General features: G+C 53.1%; 1 protein-coding gene across 1 annotated transcript; it reads left to right on the forward strand.

Annotated features, from left to right (window-relative positions):
* Nucleotides 1-2,403: 2,403 nt before the first annotated feature.
* LOC139603690 (serine/threonine-protein kinase pim-1-like) lies at nt 2,404-4,903 on the forward strand. Its single transcript, XM_071454579.1, is given in 6 exon segments — nt 2,404-2,943; nt 3,030-3,080; nt 3,311-3,680; nt 3,909-4,085; nt 4,352-4,476; nt 4,478-4,903. Coding segments are annotated over 6 exon segments (1,689 nt in total).
* Nucleotides 4,904-9,301: the final 4,398 nt, after the last annotated feature.

Consider the following 9,301-nt stretch of genomic DNA (forward strand, 5'->3'; position numbering starts at 1 on the left):
GGAATCTTGTATTATCCGAGAACAACTGGGGTTCATCTGTGAAGGCAATGTAATTATAGCTCAAGATATCTGTTTAGACACGGAGCAAAACATCTGTCATTTTGAGATTCGTCCTAATGAGACTTCTAAAACAGTTCTTACATCCATAGGCAATGGATGTGCGTGTTTTAGAACTATTTGTGATTCTGTGCTTGTAGATGATGTTGTGGTGGATACAAAGAATCACTCCAACTTCTGTGCTTGTAACTTCACTAAGATTACAGGGTGTGATTTCGCTTATGAAGCTAAAGTCACCTCTCACCACCTATTACAATCCAACTACACACTGCTTCACAAGCTAATGCCCACCCCGATTGGGATGAACTTCACTCTAGTGAGACAACTGATGCTCCATCAAGACCTGATCCAAATCCTCGAGAAAATCAAGGAAAGCGGACAGAAAACCCTAGTGACTGTTCATCATGACGCAGTAAAAATACACCGGGTTATAGAGAGGGTAAAGCAAGATGGCGAGCACAGGCGGTGGGATACCCTGTTCGGGTGGGCTCCTACTACCACAGGTGTCCTAAACAGTATATGCCATCCCATTGTTGTTCTTTTGATTCTGATTGTGCTTGGTTTTATTTTGTCAGCAGTTCTATTCGTTATGAATCGGAATATGATGAAAAAGCTAAGGAAATTGGCATCTGTAATTAGTGCACATAGCTTAACTGATGAGGAAACTCAGTTAACGCTTGCTAGTGTTAAAGACGTGAATCACTTGTTTCCAAAATTTTAAAAGTTTAATAGTAATAAAATATTTATAAAAATAGTAATACAATTAGAGTAATAATAATTTGGAGAAACTGAATTAGGACAATATGAGACAATAAAGACAAAGAGTTACGGATGTCCGGGTACCTTTTTCTGGGCAGCACGAGCCCGAAAAAGGACCCTTGTTAACAAAGGATTAACCCTTAAAAACAATAGCCTGTTGCATATTCATACACTTCATACATGATGCATCAATTCCAATAAAATACAGGATTCTGTCTGGTCATTGTCAACTTCTTCCTCCAAATCCTAACAGTGCCTTCGAGGCGGGAAGAAGTTGGTTTCTTCTGATAAGAGGGCCATAAATTCTTCTTCTCTGAAAGATTTAGGTGTCCAGTGGCTGCTATCTCGCTGCGAGTCCTTTCTTTTTAAAAAAGTATCCTACATTGCATCGTTTCTATTTTAACAATTTTTATAACCTAAAACTATATTTAACACAGTACTTAAGAAAACTAATACAGCATTACTTTCTAACACAACACATAGAATATTCATTTTAATATTTGCGAAAAGGCAATCATAAAATACATGCATTTTTCACACTAGGAAGGAACTAAAAAGATTTAATGATCAAAATTGGTAAAAAAAAAGAAATGGGGGATTGTAATAAGTAGCCATACGTTTGTTCATTAATTAAATCAATAGCTAAATAATTATACAATATCAAAGCAATAACTAAATAGCTAAAACCGCTTGATTCTTAAATGTGCAGCCACATATGGTTGCTTGCCTTGCAGGAATCGTATAGTGCTTTGGGAATTCCATGGTAAAGATATACCTTATAAGGAAAAGTTCACCCAGCGGTCACAGAGGAAGGCTGTAACAACAATCCTTAAACTCACAAGAATTGCTTAGGCTTGCAGGAATCGTATAGTGTTCTGAAAATTTCACTGTATAGGTATGCCTTATAAGGAAAAGTTCACTCAGCGGTTAAAGAGGAAGACTTGGAGCCTTCATCCCACGACCACCAGAAGGCAGAAAAAGACCCCCTAGCAACTGAACGAGCAAGCGCAAAAGACAGACCACGTCATCCCTGAACCCGGGAGAAGAAGGCAATAAAAGGCGAACCTTGGGGATAGGAACGGTGCGAGCCTAGAGGAGCGGAGACTCCCGGCCGCCCAGCGCTGAACTTTGCTTATTCTTGCTTGCATAATAATAATAATAAAAAAATAATAATTGTATGATCCTTAAATCCAGTGAGCTCGTTTATCACACCCATGAAATGTTTCGTCTCACGCAAAGAAGAAAGAAGCCACAAGCCAACACTCTTCTTTATTGCTACACTGTTTTCTTTGGTTACCTCTCTAATAGGAATGACTTTGGGGTGTGATTTGTTTGTTTCTCTCTTTCGTTCCTTGGGGCGCGCGGCGGCTCCTCCGTTGGGTTCGCGGGGCAACGGAGGAACGGCCGCGAGCTCCGGCGGCTCCGCAGCAGCAGCAGCAGCAGCAGCAGCAGCAGCGCTTCTCTCGATCGGTTTTCCGCTCGACTTTTCCCTCGCTCCGCATCCCCTTCTCCCTCCCACTCCCTGTATTCCCGTCCCGTGCCGTGCCGGGCCGTGCCGTCCGTGTTCCGCCTCTCCCAGCCCGGCTGATGCCGCGTCCCGCAAGGCGCCCCTTGGCGGGGCCGCCCCGTGCCCGCCCCTGCCCGGCCCGCCGTGGTTCCGCCTCGGCCGGGCTCTCTCCGTACCGGCTGTGGCGCCGCTGGAAGAGCCGCTTGCTCTGGTGCTGGCGGAGCATCGCGGTCTTTTGGCTCGGCCTGGCGCGGGCTCTGGCCCAGCCCCGGCCGAGGCCCCGGCCCCGAACGAAGCCCCTGCCGCGGTTCCGCCCGCAGCCGCTCCGCTGCCGCCCGGCTCCCGCCCCGTGGCCGAGAGCGTGGCCGGCAGCTTCCCCGCTCCGAGCTCCGCCGCTCGCCAGCTCGGCCGCCGGCCCCGAGCCGCCGCAGCCCGGGGCGGCTCGGCAAGCAGCAGCGCGCCGGGCGGGCGGGTGCCCCGGGCAGAAGAGAGGGAGCGCGGTGCCGCCCGCACGGGCGGAGAAGCCTCCCCTGGAGCAGCTCTACCGGCAGGGCCCGCTGCTGGGCAGCGGCGGCTGCGGCAGCGTTTACTCTGGGACCCGGCTCGCCGACGGCGCCCCGGTAAGAGACGGGGCCGGCTCGGAGGGCGGCGGCGGGCGGCGGGCGGCGGGCGACGAGCTCAGCCCGCCGCTCGCCTTGGCTCGCAGGTGGCCATCAAGCGAGTGTCCCGGGAGCGCATCTCGGAGTGGGAGCGGCTGGTGAGTGAGCCGGGCCAGCGGGAGGAGCCGGCGGGGCGGGCCGGGCGGGGCTGAGGGGGGGGCCCGGCAGGGCGGCAGCCGGAACGCTGCGAGGGCAGCGAGCGTGGAGTGAGCGGGGGCCGCGCAGCGCCCTGGGCCGGGCCATGGCGAGCCGCGGCGGGGCCGGGCAGGGGCTGCCCGAGGCGCGGTGCAGCATCGGCCCCGCTGACGGCATCGCGGTCCCCCCGCAGCGCAACGGCGCCCTTGTGCCCCTGGAGCTGGCGCTGCTGTGGATGGTGTCGCGGCCTGGCTTCCGCGGCGTCGTGCGGCTCCTGGACTGGTTCGAGGTGCCCGAGGGCTTCGCGCTGGTCATGGAGCGTCCGCAGTGCTGTCAGGACCTCTGGTACTTCCTGCATGAGCGGCGCTTCCTGACGGAGCCCGTGGCGCGGGGGCTGTTCCGCCAGGTGCTGGAGGCCGTGCGGCACTGCAGCAGCCGCGGCGTCCTGCACCGCGACATCAAGGCCGAGAACGTCCTCGTCGACCTGGCCACGGGCGAGGCCAAGCTCATCGACTTCGGCTGCGGCGCGATCCTCCAGGACACGATCTACACCCGGATGTCAGGTGAGCCCAAAGCTGGGGCCCAGCCGGGCAGCTGAGTTCCCCGCTTTGCTGGCAGAGGGGGAAGAGGCGGGAAGGAAGGAGGGGGAATCCTTCTTCAGCCAGCTGCAGCCAAGTTGCTTTTTGGCAGGGCAGGGCCTGGCTGTTGTGGAACGGGAGCTGGCTGGGAGGGAGGGAGGGAGGGCGGGAGGGAACAGCATGGGCCTGATGAGCTGCGCCCGTGTCCCATAGGAACGCCGGAGTACAGCCCACCGGAGTGGATCCTCTTTGGCTGCTACCATGGCCAGCCAGCCACTATCTGGTCCCTGGGCATCCTACTCTATGAGCTGGTCTGCGGGCACCTTCCTTTCCACACCAACAAGGACATCGTCCGGGGCCAGCTTGTCTTCCCACCCTGGGTGTCTCAAGGTGGGGATGCACCTTCAAGGCACGAGGGGAAGAACGGGGTTGGGAGGGGCAGCTGGCACATAAGCATCCTGCTCTTGCAGCTGGTGAGGAGGTGGATCTCCTGGGCTTAGCTGGAGGAGGTGGCACCAGTGCCTCTGTGCTGGTGTCCTCCGCAAGAGAGGATCAATAGGAAGCTTTTGGGTGCAGCTCTGAGCACTGCTGGTGTTGCCTGGGCACTGTGGAATGTGGGAGAGCATGGACAGGAGCCTTCTGGTTTCTCTCTGCAGAGTGCCAGCACCTCATCAGGTGGTGTTTATCCATGGACCCCACACACAGGCCATGCTTGGAGGACCTTTTTGAGCATTCTTGGCTACAGGAGCCTTGCCTGGCCCAGGAGACAGCAGAGATGCATCCCTGAGCACAGTAGGATCCAGGAGCCCAGCAAGCAGCAGCAGCACGCGTCTCGTGGCACTGGAAGAAAACCCCGGAGCGTTTCCCTGCGGCCGCGGCGCGGAGGAGAGAGCGCAGCCGAGGAGATGCTGCTTCCGCTGGTCCCCACGAGCTGTGGAGGGAGCGGCTCCGTGCTGCCCGTCCCATTGGAGAAGTGGTGGCAGTGCAGTGAAGGTGACACGGATTGGGACAGAGGAAACATCCCCCTGCAGCTCAATGGCATCGTGATGTCCCTGCAAGCCGAGGCACAGCTGGCGTGTTCTTCTGGAGCACGACGTGGAGCTGGGAACACCATCCTGGAGCTGGCCGCTGGCGGGGCAGAGCCAATTGGTTTTGGCTACAGCCCCTGCCTGGAGGACACGCTCTGCACTCCGATGGAATCAAGATGAGTCCCCAGCCGGCGCAGGGGCGGGGGGATGCTGGTGCTTCCAGGCACGGCAGGGCTCGGCCTGGCCACGCGCTGGAGGTTCCCCGCTTGGCAGCGCTGGGGAATATTAATTTTTCTGCCGGCCGCCGAGCTGCTTTTTGGCAGGACAGGGGACAGATGTTGTGGAAGGGGAGCCAGTTCCTGGCCTTGCTGACAGCTTCTGGCAGCCAGCCTGGCACGGGCTGAGGCGGGGGCAGCCAGCCTGACAAAGGCATCCATCCATGTGGATGGGGGTGGCAGATGGGGGACGGGTTCTGAAGCTGTGCCCCAGCTGGTCTGCTCTGCAGGCCCTTGAGGAAGGGGTGCGTTTACGGGCAGGAAAGGTGGGGATTTTCCCCACCCCTGGACAGGTTTAATTCTCACATGGAGTGGTCAGACCCTCCTCAGGCCTGTGAAACGGTGAGAGGCTTTGTGCTTTTTCTTGTTTCCAGGTCTTGTTTTGAATTGACTTTCATGCAATTGTTCTTTTGTTTTCCCAGGAGGATTACACCTGGTGCCCAGACCGGATGGGGAAGCGCCTGCAGCGTCCGTGGAGCGCGTCCAGTGCCAGCGCTGCCCCAGGGGCCACGGTCTGCAGGGACAGCCCCTTCCAGAAGGACGAGGACCTGGTTTGGGATCGGCTCCTCTCCTGGCAGCAGCTCTCCAGAGGTGGGCACCCGGCTCCACAGCTCGGCTGGCAGAAGGGCTCCAGGCAGACGGCAGCGGGCACACAGGCATCCCGCTCTTGCAGCTGCTGACGAGGTTGCTGTGCCATGATTAAGCAGAGGAGGTGGAACGTGGCCTGCCACGCTGCCCTTCTCTAAAAACAGAGAATGGGTCGGGAGGTTTGGGCTCTGAGCAGAGCCAGCAGCCTGGCCCGGGCACAGGCCATGGCGGGACAGGGGGACAGGAGCCTGCTGCCACTGACCGTGGCTCTCTGGTTTCTCTCCGCAGGCTGCCAGCACCTCATGCCATGGGAACGGCACCGCTCGGCCTGCCAGCCTGGGAGGGATGGAGGGCAGCTGGTGTTCATTTGCTGTCAAAATAAATTTGTTTGGGTTTTTTTTGTCATCGTCATCATCGGAGCATTTCTTTCCTCCTTTACCAAGCTTTTGGCCTCCCTTTCTCCAGGGTAATCTTTTTGTGTCCTTCCTCAGCCTCTTGATGGCATTTGGCAGGGGGGGTTAAGCAATGTGAAAACTTCAACAACAGCTCCTGTTGCCAACTGCAGCACCTCCTTCAAGAGCCCCTTCCAGTGAGGTCTGCATGTGCCTTGCAAAAGGAAGTGCATTGCAGCCATGGGGTTGTCGCCCTGCTGCAAAAGCTGGGAGGAAATCAGAAATGGCAAAATGCCAATTTGGCTCAACCACCACCCAGGTTCTTCATCTTTTCCCTCTGCTCCGTGATAGGCAGGCAGGGCTGCACTCCAGGAAGGTTCAAGTTCTTGGTGCTCCCTGGCATCAAAGTGATCAAGTAAACTCGTGTATGCAGGGACTGCAACAGGGCTACTTGTCAGAACCCAGGAAATGCCTCTGGCTGCCCTGGAGGACTCGAGGCCCTGTCCAGGGGGCTCAGAGACCTTGGCACAGAGCCCAAGACCCCTGTGCCTTTGATTTAGCCCTTGGATAAAACGATTACCAACCTTATATGAAGAATTGTGAGCCATGAAAGTTTAAGTAGAATGATAGTGAATTTATCATGGGGTGAAAAGTAGATTTTTGGGGTTTCTAGAATGGGGATTCAGGGGGCAAGATGGAGCAATCGGGGCGTGTCCAGCCTTTCTCCTTCTTCTTCTTCTTGGCCTCCATCTTCTGCTGTGATGTTGGCACTTTTAGATTGGTCTAGAGTAGAAGCTCACTGTCTAACATAGGTGATAGGTATTGGAAAATAATTGTAAATATCATACATGTAGTTTTTAGTATAAAAAGATAACACTGCCTCGGGGCAGGCAGAATGCCTCTGACTGTCTTGCTGAGCGGATCTTGTCAGGACAGGAGAAAGAATTTTATAGATAAGATACAAGAAAAAACCTTGAGACCAAGAATGGAAGAGCTCTGACTCCTTCTTTGAGCGCCGGGCTGGGAAAAGAGACTTTCTAACGTATATCAGGGTCACTCTGACCAGCTAGAGATCCCGAGATCTCCTAAGAAATATTTTTTGGGTCCTTTTAAATGTTGTTATTTTCTTATAGATGTTCAGCTGTTCTAAGAAGTTACTTGCAAGGTCTCTAGGGGAAGATTTTTTATTAAATAAAGAAGGGGGAGTTGTGGGGGCCAGAGATCCAGCCAGGGAAGAGCTTGCTGTGCTGCCCTGGAGGGGCAACTCCTGACCCACTGACTTTGTGTAGTTAGGGCGAGCAAATATGACCCCCAGATGCCTTTGCAACTTTATGTTGATCCCCCAGTACTCATTGGTCCTTCCCTTTGTGTTCTGCCCCTGAGCCCTTATCCCATTGGTTACCAGTTTTGTCCCGCCCCTTGCCTACCCTATATAATCCCGGTTTTCCCTGGTTCTGAGAGTTTCCGTCCCTGGCTCCCTATGCAGAGTGCCCTGCTCTTAATAAAGGCTTCTTCTCTGTGGAACGCCATGCAGAGCTCCAGCCTTTTTTCTCCATGTCACCTGAAGAAGGAAGCTGAACATCACACGCTGCTCTGGGAGGAGGATGTGCCTGTGCCCCTGAGCTGTCCTTCTTAGGAGGCTCTTCAGGAAGGTTGTGGCACCCTTACCACGGCTACCCTGCCGCCACAGCAAGCAAGAGCCTCAGCAATGCCCTTGTTCCTAGAGGCTGTTCTTGTTCACTTGCTACTGATGAGTAATTTGGGATCACAGCCACCAGGACAGTCCTGGAAGCCCTGGAAGTTTCCTGCTGAAATACTCAGCATCAGTCAATTAACAATACAGAGTGCAATACACATACTCCAGCCACATGGCTCTGTCCCATCAGCTTCTCCGTGACTGGATGTGACATGTTTGGGGATTTCTGCTCTTTGGGCATTTGTTTCCTCTTGCATTTCATTGGATTGAGGCAGTTGTTGCATATAGGTTTTATGGGCAATTTTTTTTCCTCCATATGGAGAGTAGAAAAGAAGAGAGGGAGAGTAGAATAGAATACAGCAGCATGCTCAGTTGGTTTATTAAAATCAATGAGTTAGGAAGTAGTAAGCAGCTATGGAACTGAGGGAAAGGGAATATTAATAGACTATGATAAAACACTCCACAGAAAACACAATTATGCTAAAGAGTCTCCTTCTCCTTTTGCAGAAAGGCCCCTCACCAAGGACATAACCAGGGTGGTACAGAAAGCTGCATCAAGAGCTTGTGGGGGGAAAGGGAGTTCTTTGTGTTGTAATGCCTATGGAAATTCTGTGCAGTGACAGAGCTCTTGTAAGAGCTGTAAATTGGTACAATGCCTTCAGGCCTAAATTCAAGCTAGAAGCATGCTCCCAGAGCAGCAAGCTTTCTGTCACTGCTCTTGGACTGCAGCTTCAGAAACAGGCAAAACAGACCTCAGCTTAGAAAATCTAAAAGCTCCTTTTCGGTTCCTTGATCAGATTCAGGATATACTAGATTGCCAAGCAGTATGGATTCTATTTGCCACCTGTATGCCAGTTGTCTTCTGTTAATTGGGCAGTTTTCCTTATCTCTTCCACAGCCAATCCTCCCTCCAGGGGAGACATCTGCTGATAATGGGCTATTGAATGTCACTGCATGGCTGATAAGAACTACAGCATCCCATTGGGAGATGCTCCGCCCAGAGGGAGGAGCCAAGCATTCCCAACCGGATATAATCTTGAAATTCTGGAACACCAGCACAGCTTCTCCACTGGATTTCCCAGAGGAACAGCAGCTGCCTCTTCCACTGGATCTTCAGAGGAAGACTACACCTTTCTACAGGATCCCTGCTCCAAGAGAACCACACCTGACACTCCAGGAGGGCTGCAGCCACAATTCCAATTGGACTGCTACCAACACCCTGACCCACAGGGTGTCAGGTTGAGTTCTGACTCTGTCAGTGCTGTTTTGGGTTACTGCATTGTTTATTTTATCTTTTTATTTTCTTCCCTAATAAAGAACTGTTATTCCTGCTCCCATATTTTTACCTGAGAGCCCCTCTTAATTTAAAATTCATGACAATTCAGAAGGAAGGGATTTACATTTTTCCATTTCAAGAAAGGCTCCTGCCTTCCTTAGCAAACACCTGTCTTTCCAAACCAAGACAGAGGAGCCACCTGTGTTATACATGTAAATACTTAACACGAAAAAAAGCAAGAGCCTCAAAAAGGCAAAACAGCTTGGTAATTTGTAGAAAGTAACTTTGATCAAAACCAAAATGTGTTAATAGATCGGTCTGAAGATGACATTCACAATTTTCCTGGTGATA

The sequence above is a fragment of the Agelaius tricolor genome, unplaced genomic scaffold, assembly GCF_023055355.1.
Source record: "Agelaius tricolor isolate 1412-34295 unplaced genomic scaffold, bAgeTri1.0.p SCAF_40, whole genome shotgun sequence".
NCBI lineage: Eukaryota > Metazoa > Chordata > Aves > Passeriformes > Icteridae > Agelaius > Agelaius tricolor.